This window comes from Gavia stellata, chromosome 2 (assembly GCF_030936135.1).
Source record: "Gavia stellata isolate bGavSte3 chromosome 2, bGavSte3.hap2, whole genome shotgun sequence".
Classification (NCBI taxonomy): Eukaryota; Metazoa; Chordata; class Aves; order Gaviiformes; family Gaviidae; genus Gavia; species Gavia stellata.
In genome coordinates this window covers 76400766-76420525 of record NC_082595.1, presented here as the reverse complement: position 1 = coordinate 76420525, position 19760 = coordinate 76400766, and the positions used below count along the sequence as shown (strand labels likewise).

At 36.8% G+C, this 19760-nt stretch overlaps 1 protein-coding gene across 1 annotated transcript in view; it reads right to left on the bottom strand.

The window, feature by feature from the left end:
- Positions 1-983: 983 nt before the first annotated feature.
- The window catches only part of PHIP (pleckstrin homology domain interacting protein), a 116415-nt gene continuing 97638 nt past the window's right edge, over positions 984-19760 (bottom strand). Inside the window, exons 28-40 of the mRNA XM_059835913.1 lie at positions 19379-19490; positions 19104-19165; positions 17516-17671; positions 15295-15415; positions 13139-13264; positions 11323-11395; positions 10868-10918; positions 10425-10574; positions 7472-7624; positions 4873-5036; positions 4113-4393; positions 3642-3803; positions 984-1807 (exon numbers count right to left, since the gene is read on the bottom strand). Coding sequence (XP_059691896.1) covers positions 1164-1807; positions 3642-3803; positions 4113-4393; positions 4873-5036; positions 7472-7624; positions 10425-10574; positions 10868-10918; positions 11323-11395; positions 13139-13264; positions 15295-15415; positions 17516-17671; positions 19104-19165; positions 19379-19490 — 2255 coding nt within the window. The 3' untranslated portion in view covers positions 984-1163. The remainder of the gene's footprint in view (positions 1808-3641; positions 3804-4112; positions 4394-4872; positions 5037-7471; positions 7625-10424; positions 10575-10867; positions 10919-11322; positions 11396-13138; positions 13265-15294; positions 15416-17515; positions 17672-19103; positions 19166-19378; positions 19491-19760) is intronic.

Below are 19760 nucleotides of genomic sequence, written 5' to 3'. Positions count from 1 at the left end.
TGACATTTTAAAATTTATTTTCAATTCTAGTGCTATCTAAAAAATCCTGAAAAAAATTTATACCTGGGTAATATTTTATATGTATGTGTTTATGTATATATTAATATATACACATACACTCTTCTTTGTAGGTCATTTTAGCCTCTTAAGTCTGTCTAAACTTGTAGAAACAACAATCGATCTGGATCAGAAAGTAAACATCGTAATTCCATACTTGTCCTGTAATTTCCTTGAATCCTTTAACCAATTATACATTTTGTCTAAAACATCTCTGTCAAAGGACCCCACCAGTGCATTATTTTCTACCAAAAGTACCAAAAAGGATACATTTCAGAACAATGTTAACAACTTACTATTTAAAACAATACACAGCTTTTATCACTGCAAATGGTATGCTGTACTGACACTCAAAAAGAAAAAAAGGCTTTCCACTGCACTGATTCTCAGTCTTTGGCACAATAAACAGAGATTTAGTGATTGATACAAGAATCAAGGTCTGAAAAATTAGACATTAGTCAAACTTTTTCCAATGTGGATATATATATATATATATTTGTGATTACATTTTTGCTATGTTTGGCAGAACTTGGATAAACCATCAGCCTGTGCTAGGCTTCTTTTGCAGTTGACCATTCCATCACAACTGAAATTAAGCATTTTCAGATCAGCAAAGTTTGGTATTTTTGTATTTAATAGAAATGTAAGTGAATTTACTGACAGTTTTTGCCAAAATCTGCCTTCTTAGGCAACTTGACTTTACAATCAAAGTGTACCTTGCTTGGTCAAAAATAGACTTCTGTTTTCAGTTTGTGGCATTAAAAGTTCTATCGCCTTTTTAAAATTGTGTGGAGATACTACGCACTACTCGAGCAGAGTAGTTCTCAACTCTGTACGTCAGTCAGAAATTGCTTCAATTATTCTCAACTGTGAACAAAATTACTGTTGAAATGCATAACCTATTTGGAGGGCAATAAATAGCAAAAGTTTAAAATATATATTTCTTTCAAAGAATGTTCTTTCAGTCTATTTTTTGCTGAATTTTTCTCCTGATACCAGAACATATTCTTCTAACCCATAATAGCAGCAGGGAAGCAGAAGTCTGTTCTGCTGTTCCTTAACTGTACCTGCTTCATAGCACTCTGAAGTAAAACCCTTGGTAAAAGTTACCAACCAATTAAATTAGCTTTTGCTTTTTCAGTCAACTTTCGGACTCTGCCTCTGCTAGATGTTCCAAAAGTTAAGGAGGTGTCTTCAAACAATAGCTGCCTTTGCTCTTCCTCAGAGTCATCTTCATTGTAAAAGGCTGTCCTCCTACCCTGGTTTCTAGTTCTCATGTGAGGTTCAGAATCTTTAAGCTCTTCAGACCCCTCCTCCATAGGCTCATCTATCTTTTTCCTCCTGCTTCTTGTTTGCATTTTAACATTTGCAGGAACTACGAGGTCCGAGCCTGGCTGATGGGTCTTTATCTTCCTTTTTGGCTTTCTACCCCCACGGCCTTTTTTTTGTAACAAGTCTTCCTTCATATTATTTTCAGAAAGAGAATTGGATGCAGTAGAAGCAGAGGCTTCTTCTGGTATATCCCTTGTGGTCTGGACTGTATTCTGCTCTGCAACCTTTTGCTGTTCAACAATTTGTAGCTTTTTTGGTTTTCTGCCTCTTTTCTTGTGCACCACTTCACCGCTACTGTTATTAGTCTCCACCTTCGGTTTCCGTCCGGGACCTCTTTTAACTGGAGGTTTTGAAGGCTGTCCTCCATGTCCGTTTACCTGAACGCTTCCTGATGCCAAAGCATTATTCTTGCAATCTGCTGTAAAGAAATAAGAGTACTTATCACGTAACAGATTTGTGTTTATATTCATTTTCACACTGCCTTACTGAAATACCTGAATGGATTCATAGTAATTGCCAATCTGTCAAAAATCTAAGAAACCCAAAGTACAGCTCAAAGAGCTTCATGCCAGTGTGCAATGAGGACTAACTTCTAGTTGGGTTTAGCTCAAGGTCGCTTGAAGAGAGAAGAAAAAAGAAAAAAGGGAATGAAGAAAAAGAAAAAAAGGGAACAGCTCAAGTGTTCTTCTTGGCTGATAAAACACCAGTGGACAAAAACTCCTATTTGGTATCTGCAACAGCAAAAAGTTGCTCAAGAAGCACTGCTGCAAGGATGGGGAATGCTTCACAGCAGGTCACCTCTGGAGAAATGAAAAAGTTTCTTTCAGCCTGAAGTAGCATCCTTTACAACCAGCTCATTAGACCAGGGTTATTTCAACAATAAGTGAGGAAAACGGTAGAAATGTGGGACATTAAAAAAAAAAGTATGCAATTTACACAGATTTCTCACATTAACAGACACATGGCAGAAGGTATTTGCTTGGAGACTTTTATGGGGTATGAGTTTTTCTTAGGTGACTGGTACTTAACTTCCTCAGTGGGGCATGTCACAGGACCTCTTATGGAGATCTTCTGACACCACAGCACTTGCCTAAAACGTGACCCAGGGGGACAGACTCATAGTCAGCATGATAGTTCATCCAGTCCTTTGATCGAATGTCCATGCACAGCTCCTGCTGTGTTCAAATGTGCCCCATCACGCACTAAAAGTACAGGCCTCCACTGTTGTATGAGTGGATGTGCAGGAGAGAAAGGATCACATCAACAATGTTCAGATACCTCTGACATGACCAAACATCCAGTCATATAATGGGTGCATATTTAGTCATGCAATATGGTGACAGCTGAGGCCTTTGTGAGAAAGCTTGCAAGGAATAGACAGATGATTTAACTTATCAGACCACAAGCTGCTTTTTCAGAAGCATGGAAGAGTAAGAACAGATAATCCTCGGGGAGAGGAGGACTACAAGAAATAACTAGATTAATTAGGTGGGGCCCAATTTGCAGACTACTGTTTCTCCATCTTCAGATAAAAGATGCTTAGTGGATCTAGCTGCTTCACAGCACCTTTGTAACAGTTCAAAGCTCCTTCACAAACAGGAAAGTTTTTATGACCAGGAGATCTCATTTCAGTCTCCACAGAAGCTTTGAGTTTTAAGGTATCCAGACATCAAAAGACCAACAAGTTCAGTCAGAAGATTACATGAAACTAGGTCCGATCAATCCATAGAAATATACTAAACAGAAGCAGTAAACACTGCATAGTTCTATTTTGCTGTGGCAAAAAATGAAAGAACAAAGTTGCAGCTGGGATGCTCTGATCTTTATGCTCATGTTTGTGGAGAGTGTCATTACGCTCAGCGTTACTGATCCTAATATAACTCACATAAGTTTTATTAGGTAAAACCCACAGGGTTTAAAGTGTGACCCTACAGAAGTCTGCTTTGGAATCTGAGAACTCATAACATGACCCTTGTAATAATTTAAATAAAGGTACATATATGTCTGGCCAGTTTTGATATGTTAAACAACACAGTTATCATACCATGGAAATGATGTTAAGAGTAGTCAAAACTGTGCTAATTTAGCAAGAAGGAAACTAACTGTGGTTGAGTTGTTCCATTAGACCTCCCTGTTCTGCTATATCATAATGCATACTAATTTCCCCACCCCCAAAATTATCACAACTAAAGTACAACACTACAGCCACTACATCAATCATTGGGGGGGGAAATTCCAAAGAAACTCCGTACCCTGTTGATTAACGGTGGAAGATTTTACTTTGCGCTTGATTTGCTTCTCTTTCTCAGGATTTTCTCTTGTGGAGTTATTCCTAGTGTTATGACTGTAATCAGATTGACTAGGGACTGATACAATATTCTGGTTCTTGGAATGTTTCGTTGAATTCTCCAGTACTAGAAGGACAAAAAGAAAAAAAAATATTCAAGTAATTTATACCACATTCAATCTTACCTGGCTAAAAAGTCAGTCATGTTCTACTATAAACAATTTCAATCAGTGATCTACAAGTGAGAAAGCTTCCTCCATAAAACAACATAGCCTAACTTGCTCAGTGTTCCTCTGAAGAACCTCAAAGGCGCAGCAGCTTGAAAACAGAACCAGTCTTAACTGACAAAAATACACTAGATTTCCAAAAAGCAAGTTTTATATTTAAAAACTTTCACAGCTTAAAGAAAAAAAAAAACCAAAACAAAACAACTTGCCTGTCTTTCCTGACCCTGCAGTAGTATTAGGCTTTGTAATTAAAGGCTTTATTGTTAAAGGCTTTGCTCCTGAAGAAGTAGATGGTTGCTCTGCAACAGCCACATCTGTTATCCCCCTGTTGCTTCTAGTCCGCACAAGGGAAGAGGTTTCAGCTGCTTTTCCATTCATTTGAGGTGGAGCATGTCTCAGTGCTGTTGACCGTGCAGGTGCAGAAGATGAAGAGGTGGCAGGAGTATCTGCCTTCAGCTGAGGTTTTATTAATCTCCTCTTCCTTTCAGGGCTGCAAAAGAAGTAACAATTTGTATCCTGGATGACCACCTTTTTATTTTACAGGCATAAATAAAATTAAATGCTAGTGTCTGAGATCATGGGAGTAAACCAATAATCTCTGTATGAAGTATGTTAAAAATATGACAATTTACTATGGAAATTGATATAGCTGTGAGCCTCTGAAAAGTGAATCTTTACAATAAATGCTATAGTTGTATGACAAAGCATGATGTCATCACTATCCTAACAATGTTGTTTTACTGTACATGTTTAGCAGTTATTTGAATTTTAAGCACTTACACTAGGATAGCTCTAAGTAAAGTTTAACACTCTTCCACATCCTAGGGACTTGCCTGTCAAAGCTATCATTCTGCAATACAGGGAATAGTAAAGGAAGCATTAAATAAAAAAACCCCACACTAAGTTCTACTGTTTAGGTATGTCAAACTTGCGCAGCATTTCATTAATACTGTAAAGGAATTAATGTACCTGGATGCAACACTACTGGAAACTGAGCTGCTTCTACTTCTTTTTTTCCTTCGTTTCTTTATTGTATTTCTTTTATGAAAGCGTAGGGCAGATTTATAATCCGATAAAATAGAACTTATGTGTTCTTCAAAGAAAGCAGAAAGGCGCAAACTCATGCTGTAGATCTAAAAAGAAAAGCCAGTAAACAAGCAAGTTTTATACTTTTCTGAAGTACCATTGTACTTACTTATCATTGAACAATAGAAAAGTAAACTGATTAATATGGAAATATTTTAGAGGAATTTACAGTCTGTCTCAAAAGATTTACACTAATCCATGTGTAGGTTTGCTTTAACTATTTTCAGGGTTTTCAAAAGTGTATTACAAGTGAAGATCACACACAAAAGGAAAAATTAGAAGAGCCACCTTTTCAACTGCCTTTCCAGAATGCATCCCTTTCTTGTTTCAGCAGAAACCACAAAGAGAGATCCTTAACGGAATTTTACTGTATCATACATAGTGTCAAGCAATCCATTTTTTTTCTGTATTAAGTTGCATCCTTATACCCTATATTTGAACATCGGTCTATTCCTCTGATGGATGAATTGCTACTACCAGCGAGTTAGTTGCAACAGGTACAATAAATAAATGTATTAGAATTATGTAGGTGCACATTTTTCTTCTTTTTTTTTTTTTCCCTCTAGCCTTGGATGATTTACAGAGAGACCCAATCAAACTTAGTTTAGATCACAACTAATTACTTGAGCACAGTTGCTATTAATTCTGGAAACAAAAACCACAAAGTGAAGTGTCTAGATACTTTAAGAGACACGAATATGAAACACAAAGACAATATTAAACAGTTGCCTACCTAATGACACACCAGACAAACTATCCGAGTGCCAGACTAAACAGTAAGTGTGACAGATTCTGCATGCATTACTAGAGAGGACATCCAAAGAAATTTCGTAAGAAAATACGTGAAGAAACTATATAAAAATGTATGTCTAATGTGCCAAGGAAAAAAAAAGCTGACAGGTTTAGGTTTACTCTTCAAGTAAGTGTCAGTGATGTAAAGTAAGATGCTAAAAATATCACTGAATGACTAGTCAGAGTGAAAACATCACCATTCAACACCTATGTGTTGCATGCGCTGAAAGTGCATAGGTTCTGGAATATTAAAATTCTTGACATCAGAACCTTCCACTTCTATTTCTAAGTAAAATAAAAAAGAGCTACAAGTTTACTACTATACCAGTCTGTTTGGAAGAAACATGAAAAAATACAAAAATGTCAGAAGAATCTGTGAAATCACACAGAGCTAAGATAATGTCAAGCATTCTCCTATCTTGGTTTGAAAAGCTCAAGAAGAGAAAGAAAAACCACAAAAGAATCCAGACCTGCCCAAAAAGTCCTGCCCTTGGGTGCAACTGAAAAACAAGAGATTGATTCTCAGGCAGCCCAAACAGTGAGTGGAATTGTCTATTACTGACTGAAGAGAGATCAATCACTGATCAGTCCTTCTTGCTAGTCACCTACTAAGGAATTTGTGCCTGCGTTGTAAGTTAATAAAGTCCAGGAGATTAATTTGCTATTTAGAACAGCCAAACATAAAAGCTATTAAATAATTCTAGTCTAACACCTAATGCATATTAGTAGAAGAAAAGCTACACAAGCCTTCAACATGCGTAAGCATACATTTTTAACTTTCACTGCTAACAGATAACTGCACCTACAAGTCAATCTGAGAGAAAATACTATCAACTCTTACCACTGGGGCAGAGCATTTCAGTATTGGCTCAGTAAGAATGGCTTTGTAGGCTCATGCTTTATGTAAACAGTTCTGTTTCCCAGAAATCTTAAGTGCTTCATTACAATCTCACTGCACAGTGGTGAAGAGCATAGAATTTCATTATCCTCTACTCTCTACACCTAGATATTTCAGTTTGGGGCAACCTCCAAAGCAGAGGCGTTTGGGGCTTTGTACGTGTGTGTTTTGAAAACCTAGTTTCTTCCCCAAAATATCAAATTCCACTATTGTACCCACAATATTGTTTCTACAGATCTTTCCTTCAATGTGGCTCTCCCTTTAGAATCACAGAATCACAGAATCAGTACGGTTGGAAAAGACCTGTAAGATCATCGAGTCCAACCTGAAGAAAAAAAAAAAAACAAACCCACCAAAAAAAAAAACAAACCCACAAAAAAAACCCCACAAAACCCACACCACACAACAACAAGCCACAACCCACCCAACACCACACAGCACCATGTCCATCAAGCTACATCCCACAATGCCACATCCACACGCTCCTTGAATACCTCCAGGGAGGGTGACTCTACCACCTCCCTGGGCAGCCTATTCCAATGTTTCACTTTCAAATGTTTACTTTGAAACACTTGCAGAACATCAGAACTTTAGGCATTTACACAGCATACATTCCTTTCCTTTACAATACAAAGCTATACTACTTTCTCTGAAATATTCATGTTTGAAGATCAGAAATAATTAAACTTGTTTTTAAAGTAATCAATTACACTGTCTCTCTGTTTTTCTGTCCTGTATTTTTCAGATGTAAGTAGCCTTTCAAACAGCAAAAAAAAAAAAAGAAAGTCTTACCCTTGATCTTTTACTTGGTGTATAGGCCTTGGAATTGCTGAAAATAAGTCTCACATCTTTACATAACTCCATCGGTGACTCATAGTTGCCAGCTTCCAGTGTTTCTCTAACAGTAGCAAAATCCATAGGAGTGTCAATAATATCTCTATAATCCTGTTAAGAAATAGTAAAGCAATGTATTACCATTTTTTTTCCCCACATCTTAATATAGCATTTTCATTAGGATGCATTTGATAAACATGTTTAAACCAAATGTCCTCTTTACATAGGTATGGAAGACTGCTAAACACATTTTGCTCATTTCTACTCATACGTAACATAACTCCTCACAGACATACTCGACAGGATCGAGGCTAGAAGTTGACTTATACAAGACTTAATTCATTTTGTAAACAGATTTACTGAAACACAGAGCTCAAAATTTTGTGTCCTAAGGGTTATATTAATGACACACTATCAGGAAGATAACTGTGATATGTGAGCGTGATAACAAGCTTTCCAGGTAGCTTAACAGCTAAAACTTGGTACTAAGCCTAATATTGTTTTTACATATTAGCTTTAAAATACGAAGTTTGAATACTTGAACCTGATCAGGGGCATAGCACATCCCTGCTGAAACCTGAGCAGTTTCCCAAATGGAGACTTGACAATTTAGGAAAGTAATACTAAAATAATGAAAACTCCACAGGCTTAAATAGGACCCTGTCCAAGCCAATGACAGGACTTTTTTTCTCAGCTATGGAAGAATATCAGTACGACAAAAAGCTTAAATACCAAAATTAACCAAAAAGTTAACTTAATCCATCAGAGCAAACAGAACCTTTGTGAGTGTCTCTGAACGATAAACAGGTTTGTGACACCAGGGAGCAGAGTCTTTCATGCCCAAGCCTAGTAAGGTACTCTCTTAGCAGCTCATTTGAGGATCTCAAACACAAAGGGCCACTTGTAGTTGGCCACGGCATAAACTATAGGTTACTTCAAAAATTATGGTGCCCAATGGCTGCAGAAGTGTCAAGACAGACCTACTAGTGACTTCCAAAAGAGAAGCCTTTCTTTTCTCTAATTGGGATGATTAATTTCCCCCTAGTTAATCACCTTAGAGTGACGTTTTAAGGAAAAACTTAAGATATGCTAGAAGGAAAGCATGCAAAACCTTTGCTTTGTTACTTAAACTAGCCTAAAAGGCTAAAAAAGATCCAAGGCAACAAGACTTTTGTGTTCAAATATTCTGTAGTTACAAATGGCTACTCATGGCTATCTGAACTCCAGTGTAATCACCCAGACAGAAAGCGAAATTTGGGAAAGTCATTGTTACTACAGTTAATGGTTCACTACAGTTCTTCAGTGGGTACTTTTTCTGCATCAAGCCCAGATGACGGATATGAAAATTACTTCTGAAAACAAAATGATCCATGACTACATTTGTCACATGCAACAACCAAACATACACACTTCATATATGACCATTTTTCTCTCCGAAAAGACGCATCTTAATTGTAAAAGCTGTAGTTTACTTAACAACATAGGCATCCCTGAATACAAAACATTTTGCAGCTGAAGTATTTGAGAGCACAGAAGTACAATTTCTTTTGAAATTACTTTAAAAAGGCAATAAACATTATTATCAGCTGACAACCACGCACTGAAGAAAAATTCTGTTAATAGAGCTGCCTGAAGTTTCACAGAATCACTACTGTTGGAAAAGACCTGTAAGATCATCAAGTCCAACCATCAACCACCATCACCATGCCCACAATGCCTCGTCCACATGTTCCTTAAACACCTCCAGTGAGGGTGACTCCACCACCTCCCTGGGCAGCCTGTTCCACTGCTTCACCACTCTCTCAGTAAAGAAATCTTTCCTAATATCCGATCTAAACCTCCCCTGGTACAACTTCAGGCCATTTCCTCTTGTCCTGTCACTCGTCACTTGGGAGAAGAGACCAGCATCCACCTCTCTACAACCTCCTTTCAGGTAATTGTAGAGAGCGATAAGGTCTCCCCTCAGCCTCCTCTTCTCCAGACTGAACAACCCCAGCTCCCTCAGCCACTCCTCATAAGACTTGTGCTCCAGACCCCTCACCAGCTTCGTCGCCCTTCTCTGGACACGCTCCAGCACCTCAATGTCCTTCTTGTAGTGAGGGACCCAAAAGCAAACACAGGATTCGAGGTGCGGCCTCACCAGCGCCAAGTACAGGGGCACGATCACCTCCCTACTCCTGCTGGCCACACTATTTCTGATACAGGCCAGGATGCCGTTGGCCTTCTTGGCCACCTGGGCACACTGCTGGCTCATCTTCATCCAGCTGTCAGTCAACACCCCCAGGTCCTTTTCTGCGGGGCAGCTTTCCAGCCACTCATCCCCAAGCCTGTAGCGTTGCATGGGGTTGTTGTGACCCAAGTGCAGGACCCGGCACTTGGCCTTATTAAACCTCATCCAATTGGCCTTGGCCCATCGATCCAGCCTGTCCAGATCCCTCTGCAGAACCTTCTGACCCTCGAGCAGATCAACATTCCCGCCCAACTTTGTGTCGTCTGCAAACTTGCTGAGGGTGCACTCTATCCCCTCATCCAGATCATCGATAAATATATTAAACAAGACCGGCCCCAAAACTGAGCCCTGGGGGACTCCGCTTGTGACCAGCCGCCAACTGGATTTCACCCCATTCACTACAACTCTCTGGGCTCGGCCATCCAGCCAGTTTTTTACCCAGAGAAGATTGCACCTGTCTAAGCCACGAGTCACCAGCTTCTCCAGGAGAATACTGTGGGAGACAGTGTCAAAGGCTTTACTGAAGTCCAGGTAGACAAGTAAAGTCCAGGTAGTTTCAACTAAAAGAGTTGGAAATATGGTCACAGTTGGAAAAAAAAACAAACCCACAACCCAAAACCAAAACACAACCAACACTTAACAACTGGATTATAACCAGCCTTCCTGTTCTAAAATACTCACTGGATATTCAAGGAGATCCACTGGCTGTCGAAATGGTTCAGAGTCTTCGCACTGAAAAATGAGATTCAGCAGCTCCTGGCATTGCTTCTTCCATGACTGAATGTCATATGACTGAGCTCTATTACGTAGCCGCCGCTTTGGCTGATGATCCTGAAATGACAATATTGTCTGGTATATATGAAATAAACTAGCTGTTTTTACAAAATCTAATGGAAAAGGTACCCTGCAGGATATAAACCCTAATTAATGAATTCGTAACATGCAGCAGCACAGACAGAAATGCTTTTACACTGAACAGCTCAGTAGGACACCACATCACTTTAAGCTCAAAATTTTCCAAAAGCTGACATTACACAATAATAAAAACATTTTCAGTTTTACATTCGTTTACAAATGCACTTTGCATTATTTATAGCACTATAAATTATATATAAAAAAATTACCTTTCTTTTTCTAGTGGAAGTTCCTGGCACATTTGTATCTTTCTCTTCTTCCTTTGAGCAAGATAATGAGTCGCATAAAAAGGTTAAAAAAATACAAGCATATATGAGTAGGTGAGTTCTTTTATACTTCAATTCTATAATGTGAGTCTTTACAGTTCTATCCCTGTCCCTCTGGGAAGCATTTCATGTGACTGTCAGTTTTGAAAACCTCTCAGTAGTTTAAGAAGCATCTAAGTTCTCCAGTAAACCGTTAAAGCTTTCTGCACTAAAGGAGGAGAAGAGGCTGGATTTTTTCCCAGTTTCCCAGCTGACAAAAAGAAACATTTAATTGACAGGGAAGTACACCCCACTCCCTTACAGTGACTGAAAACAGTACTTTCGTATCCAGTAGGACAGAGACAGTGGTCCTGCTTCTCCAGTCTATCAATGCCAATATCTAAGACACAACCACTTACCTCATCAGAGTCAGACAACACTTTCTTCTTCATTGCATTGTATAATGGAATTATGTCATAGCAACTCTGGTCTCTGTGTAAAAAGAAATACACACTAACATTTATTTTCCATGTTCACCTATGGAATCAACCGTATTTTGCCTAGGATAAGGAAAATGTTTATGAAGCAATTCCCAAATAAAATTATAAAGTGACTAGTGCTACATGAATACTAAGAGGAGTGCAGTAATAAGAAAAGCTAATCTTCTCCTCAAAAAGCTATGAAATATTATCTGTACTCTGTAAGATATGGACCGCTTAACAGTGTTAATGTTTTAAAATTAAAAATCATAATCCTTTACCATGAATTTATTAGCATTAGAAAAATCTAATCCTGTACCACATAAAGGGCTTTGGGACCCATCTAGCTTTGTAAGAAACACTACAGTGGGTTTAGTGTACAAAAGTGCAACTTAATACATGAGCACCCACAGTGTAAGACATTTGAGATGTAATGTTTATTTGTGTAAGGACTAACACTGTTATTGTATAAAATATTGTATAAATTGCATAATTTAATCAGCAAAACAAACACCAACTTTCAATTCTTGTATAACATAGCAAACTCCTCCCCCCAAAAAAGCTCAAAGGTGTTCTACTACGTAGCAATACAAACCACCAGAAAAGAGCCATAAACACTAAGCAACTCTACACTGTAATCGTAATCCATAATGCAGTCTACTAGAACAGCTGGGGGAGAAGGTGAAAAAATATCAAGCAACAACGCTCCTGCCTTTTCTGCTTTTTAAAAGACTTAGGTAACTTTGAGACTAAGCCTTAGATTCTCAGAGGCATCTAGGTATTTCTCTCTTGTTAGAACTACAGGATTTGCCTTCCATGGTCTAGGCCTTCTACCCTACTCTTAGAACCTTAAAAAAAGTCTGGGCTTTATATACATTGCTAGTTCACATAAATGAGTGTATTAATAGACAAAAGCTACAGGCCATTATTAAATAAGAATATCCATGTGTTGCACTAATTTAGCTAAGCCAATTAAAACCACACACTTTGAAAAACCCTGAGCTGCTTAATTAATCAGAAAAAAGCCACGTAGGACAAAGATGTTAAAGAACAACATTAGTAGTAGAGAAGCCCTTTAGATACGTATCTATTCCTAAAGGTGTATTTCACTAAAACTTTTAACATCTGAATCAGTTTTTTTCACTCTCCAGCCCGTATCAGAAATGACAGGCACTGATGATATCAAAGACTTATGTATGGAGTCTAAGTTCTGTATTTCCAAAAACATAATGCAATTCTAATTTTTTTTTAAGATCATACGAAATAAAAAAAAAAAAAAAGATTCAATTTAACACTGAGAAACTAAATCACTAAAAATGTCATGATTTTTGTTAAACTAATTAAGTATCTTGCCGTTTCTGTAAGGTGGGAACAGCAGCATTCACTGTGTACAAGCAAATCAAGGCAATGGACACACTCAGTAAGCTCTTCTTACAAACTTTATGCCTACAGATTTGTCAACTGACTGTGAGAAATCTGAAACATTTCTCACTGAGTTTTTTCTATAGACAATAATAGAACATTTGAAAGACAACTACTATTTTTCTGTTGACTACAGAGCCTCAAATTTTTATTTTGCATATGAAACACCATTTTCAATCACATTCTAAATTCTAGACCTTACAATTAAATGCCCACAATTACATTAACATAGGCAGTATTCAAACTCAAAATCAGAACTCCTAACTTACCTATAAATATATCTATCACTCTTGTTAAGAGATGGAAATAACAACAGACCTACTAAGCAACTCACTTTATGAAGTGTAGGAGAAGATCTGTGACAAATTTGGCAGATTTGACGATAGGACTTCCGGGTTCATTAAATGTGCGAGTATTATGTTCTATGTACCGGACTTCCCACATCAATGAAGAAAGGCGCCTATATATGAAAGGAGGGAAGAGGGAAGGAAAAAAACCAAGAAAAAAGAGAGACTTCATTTCTAGCAATATATATGAAATAGGAGAAAAAGCCTTACATCCTTCTTCCAAGGTATTAACTCATCCATAATTTTTTTTACATTACATCAGAAAATAGGCACGCTTTTATCTGCTGCCCTATGTGACCAGCAGAAGGCAGCTTCCTCAGGCTTCCTGCTCTTGTTATGTCCTGTCTTTATTTATACAAATGGCTTTAAGAATATACAGCTGATGGTCCTCAGGAAAATTCAGCTGTGACACTTCAGCTTTTGTTATTCCTTATGATATACATAACCCACCCTATATCACCTCTTAAGTCACAGCTGAGCGATTTACAAAATAGTAATAAAAAGAATTATTAAAAGTATGCATTTTTCTGACAGACAGACAACAATCAGAAATCCTCATATAGCTCCGATTTAATGACCTAACTAGAATAGCCACATTATGAAAAATGATGCACAAAAATAACTGAAAAAAATTTAAATCAAAACCTAAAAAAAGATGCAATAAAAGAAAATACATACTATTTCAAATAAAAACTCTGACAGCATAGAAGTTACAAATATATACCATCTTCTATTTTCATACTAGCAAAACATGCTGAAAAGAAATGCTGCACAAGTGTTTTGTAGAGTGAAGCGGGTGATCATTTAACATGTTTAGTGTAGCATAAGTATTTAGATGCAATTTAATCACGTTTATGGGTCCAGTATTTAGTTCTATACAATGCTAGTAGTGACTGGAAAAAGATCGTAATTTTTCTGTTTTGTTTTGCGTTTTTTAAAAACATACAGGCATGCTAAGAGTCTTGGTTCAGAAAGGAAAAAATACGTTTTAAGGTAAGCCTCATGAAAAGCTACGAAAATCACAAGTGATCTGAACAATCCCTCCTGCAGAAGGTAAAGAAAAAAATTTCACTGGAAAGCACAACACAAGGTGGTTGGTTGTTACCTAACCAGGCCTTGGCAATACTACAAACTAATAAAACCAGATTTACTGAAGAAGGCATGCTGATTACCAAAAATAACTGCTTACTCTTTTGACAAGAGAAACAAAATCCAGCAAAAAGTCCTCGCCACCTGATTGCAAAGCAGTACATTACAGAAGTGAAAGCTGGATTACCTTATATCACACAATAAACATGGAACAATAAATGTGCATTATTGCATTATAATGTATAAAAACCAGGGTTTTTTTAAAATTGAAAAGTTATTTTAATTTAGAATTCAATATTCAGTTAGTACACACGAAGTACTACAAATTAACTTTGAAATTTGGCCCCCCAAAAAATGCTATCCGTGTTATTCAAACCAAATATTAGAGGGACACTGATTTTTCAAACCAGAAATACCCCAAGAACTAAAGGAAACAAAAGCAATTTAGAGGAGCGTACTCCTACATAGATGATATTTACTGCAAAAAAATACAACAATTGCAATCATAGTTTAGGAAAACATCAAAACAGTGTTAAAAAGGTAAAACTTGTTTTTGTTGCTGTCCAACAATTTGAAAATTTAAAGGCCAATAATTTAAGAAGCTATTTTCTGTGTAGCTTCTTAAGTGATAATGCAAGGTTTATTTTTTTGTTAAAGCACATTAGGTCAAAAACACTTGACATATTTCTAAGGTTTCTCTTAATAAAAAACAGGGTTTTTTTTTTTAAAAATTGTAAGGTGGAAACTTAATCCTTTTGACTAAAAGTCATTTTACTGACCTAGTCTCTGGTCCTGCAATTTGAATCTCACATGGAACAAGTCATTTGCATGAACAGGAATCTGAATGCCATGTAATTCTAAAATACATTTTGGAGAAGAGATGTTCAATTCTTGTTAAAGTTTTATAAAATAGAAACCTAGGTCAAGGATAGAAGATGGGAGAAACTGAAAGCGCATACCTGTACCCATCTCCTAGTTGGGTATTACAAGACAAAGAGCTACCAAAAATATGGTTGGCAGTATTTCACAGCAGGAACTGAGACTTTGATCTAACCTGTAAAATTTGCTTTCCAGTCTTTGTTTAATGGTACTGAGGTCTGTGGGATATGCCACAACAGTGCAATACATTGGGTAAGCCTGAAGATCCACAGGTGCCACAAATGCAGAAGCAATATCTAGATAGAATGAAAAAAAAAAAAGAAGTTATATACCACACAAGTCCCTTAGCAGTTTCAAGATTCACCCCCTCCGCAACACATGCTATAGCACTTTCCCCAAAAATAACAATAACTAGATATTCCGAACAATTTGTGATATTCTACATACAAAAGTGCTTGCTGAGGTGTATGCTTTAAGTACAATCACTGCAGTGCCTACTCATTCTGTTGTGCATGAAGCACCAGACTCCTCAGAGACATGGCAAGTGCATGCAAAATATACACATTTCAAAAGTAGATTTAAATGTATAAATTATAAATAAATGAAGACATGCAATTCGGTATTGTGGTAAATAACACGGGCTCATTTTATTTGGTTCTTTATTGCCACTCTCCCATCTTCAAACAAAGCAATGCAATAAATTCTTACCATAAAAGTTACACTACTATTTCAATCTCAGTAAGATATGGGGAAAATCCACACTCAAAATAAAACAAAAAAACAGTCTCCTGTCCCTACCTAACAGCACAGAAGCCTTCTAAAACCACTCCACCATAATGCTGGAAAACTGCTGGGCAATTTAAGTGTGTGAACCTACACAAACTTGTTTTTTTCCTCCTGTGCTTAGAAGCATCATGAGTGCTGAGACACATCATTCTAACATTTTATACCTCAAGTGAAAATACCATAATTCAAAAACATAAAAAAAACTTTAAAGTCTCTCTCAAAAGTCTTTAAAAACAGAAAATATGTTGTTGCTTAACAGACTGCTCTTCTTCTAAAAGCTGTTTACTTACTCTTATGAACATGCTAGCAACTGCTACTTTGTACCGATATGCACCACATATCCTACAGTTAAGTCCCAAACTAAGCAGCATGCCATACAACATAATGCAAAATGTAAGAACCATTAGTCTGGACAACACAGTGAAAACAACTAAAATTCCATTTCCTCACAAGTTTTTTTAATGTAATTTTGTAATTTGGATTACTACACTGTATGGATATTTCCTTTCTTTTGGAAGCAAAGGGAAGCTTCTTATGCAGTATGTCACCAAAGAAGCCATAATGTAGGGCATTTAGGTATCAGAAGTATTTTGAGAGTTAAGAGTTTTCTAGCTTTTTTGAAACACAGGTGTCTTAACCTGCTTCAAGTACTTAAAAAATCAGTTTAAAAAAAAAATTACCTGTGATAACTTATGTATTTAATTTATGACCATTGTTACCCCAAAACCTAAGACTGCTGACTTAACACAGTTTGCTTATCACAAAACATACAAAAGACTTACGATTCAGCCTGTATTTCACTGATGGATCTCCATCTCAGACACCCATCTTTGATCATGTAAATGTTGCAGTGATGTGTTGAACGTTTTAACAATTACCTTTTCAGAAGCTGCCTGTAAACAGTAATTGCTCTACAACCAAATAGCAAGCAGGTTTTCATAAGTTGCCCAGAGATGCTGTGGATGCCCCAACCCTGGAATTGTTCAAGGTCAGGTTGAATGGGGCTTTGAGCAACCTGATCTAATGGAAGGTGTCCCTGCCCATGGCAGAGCGGTTGGAACTAGATGATCTTTAAGGTCACTTCCAACCCAAACCGTTCTATGATTTTAAGTTAATTACTTTTTCCTGAACACTTTGCACAACTAAGGCAATGTGGGGGAGGAAGCAGAAATTAGAACAGGCTAATACAGGGGAAATCCATTCTCTAGGTATCCATTCTCTAAGTAAGTATACAAGATCGCCCCCCATCTGCCTGTAATATAGTTAATATTCTGTTCATCATAAAGTTTGCAGTTTTAACCCCAAGAGATTCTGGTAGCTAAAGTAAAAAAATCACATTTGTTTTTAGCATGTAAAACCCAAACCACCAGCATATGTCAAATTATCTACCAAAAAGCAATAGTTACCTTTGAAAACAGGAGAAAACTTAGGTTTTGTATGTACTAACTATATGAAAAACTGAAAAATGCGCAATGAGAAAATTTTGTTCCAGTTAATCAAGAGGTAAAAGGTGTATTTTATCACATTCATTTTGGTAACTTCAGAAGTACGCATGAGCATAATATGAAAAATGTAACACAAAACAGTTTCCCATATTATTCAGAATTTACCTAGAGTCATGAGTTGGTTTATCCCTGCAATAATTCTGTCACACTCCTCGTCTCGGGTCCTGGAACCCCACTCTCCATCCAGAGGTTTGTAGAGCAGCGTTCTGCGCTCATCATCTGTTAAAGGAACACTAGTTCCCAGTTCTTCTGGAAATACAGCTAGAATGTAACATGAAAACTAAATAAAACATAAATCTTTGTGTCTTGTGTAATATATATACCTGTAATTCAAAGACATATAACATCATTTTACTAACCAAAACAAATGCATAGTTCTTGATTTGCTCAAAGACATTCTGGATGCATTCAGTATCCTTTCTGTATATTGTTGTATGTTAAATTTAAATCCTTACAATGCAGTCTGGTGTACAAGTCCTCCATGAAACAAGATTTATCTTCTTCTGAATATCTAATTGTAGAATTTATTTTAGAACCAACCAAGACACTCTTTTACCACAGTTAAAGTTTGTGGTTTGTTTTGGGGTTGTTTTTTTTAAACCCAAAATTCTTGGTAATAAATTATTTTGGTAATGAATGGTCGATGATTTCCAGGTGAAGTTTAAGAGAATGACTTTGATGTTGACGCTAAAACTTTCTCCAGGTAGTGGTTCCACCTTGTCACAGTTTTGTGAGGTCAAATGCTAAAACCAGAGCTCCTAAGCATGCAAATTAAAAGTGCCATCACCCTAGCATTCTTGAGGACATACCAACTTTGACAATTCATAATGTAACAGCAGATTTTCAAAGAATGATGCAAAATGCTCCTCTTTAACAATTTATTTTTTTTAAAGGAAGGTGTTAACAAAAGCCAGTATTTGTGCATACAGCAAAAAAATCAGGTTCAGGTTTGGTTATCTGCCTATTTTAATTAATTATTTTAGTGATGTTAACAATCTAACTTCTGTATTTTACTTATGACGAAGATGTACCCATTAAAAGAAGGGTTGAACCAAAATGAAAAGTTGAAAAGAACACATTTACAACTTAAAAGAATTAAGAATTATTTACGGTTCCTTATATGGTTACTTATGAATGACAATATTATCAAACGTGTCCTAGAAAACACAAGGAAAAAAAAGCTGATTTTACTTTGTTTTTTAACCAGACTTTTATGAAATCTTCGATCTTCAGAAATACTACATTCTTGTCTGTGGACAGTGCCCATGCTATGCTGTTCACTCTGCAGGATGTCTATCCGCCACATGTGCTGGGCCAGACAGGGAGCAAATCCTACTATTATCTCAGAGGTGCATGTTGTGTCTTCAATGCACTGAGCATCTGCAGGCATGCTGACAGATCTCAGAGCAGCCAGTTTCCTCAAAGCTGACATCGGGCACAGGTTTATCTTCAATCCTCCCTAACTGTACCAAAAAAGTTAACTTTAACTATACATCATCTGTTACAAGTTTTTGTAACATTTCCAACATACACTTAGCTTGTCTATGTATGGCTGTATGGTTTTTTTGCAGTTCATTTGTCTTGATCTACTTTTAGTTTAATAATTGGAACAGTATTATTTAGGTAAAACCACACATTTTTTTTCTTCTTTAAATACACTCTTAAAGCAAATTATATTATTAATGTACCATACCATTACTTGGTATCAGCTCCATGTCCCAAGGGCTCATCTTCTCAGTATCACCATTGTCCCAGCTTAAAGATAACCACATTTAAATTATCTACTAATAGTGCTTCAACAATGTAATTATTTAATGTTTGTAACACAACTTATTTATATACCACAGAGTATTATAATAAACTGGTACAGTGAGATGCAGGACTGAATTTAATGAAAGCAAGTTGCTCAGGCAATACTTCAAATGAAATAAGTAATTAAAATAAAAGATTGAAGATAAATTTGCTAACCAGACATTGTAGCACTGAAATAAGCTATCAGGATAATCAGGCTGAAGAGGTTCCTGGCTTTCAATTGTTCCAAACCACCAAGCATCATCTATCACTGACCTGAAACGATCACCTAGGTAAGAACACAAAATAATTTCATTAATACAAGGCACCTTACTCCTCCCAAGAAAAGCGGTTTTCAGATACCTTTGGCTTGATCTTGAATACAGAAATCCTTTTGAACACTTGTAGCATCAACAGGCAAACATGAGTCATATTCAGTTTCTAAAAAAATATTACTAAATTTTTTTGAAGGCTGCTTTTAAACCAAAAAGAAAGTTAATATGGCATTAAAAAAACAATTAATGATTTGTAGATCTAGCTACATATTCTTTATATATGA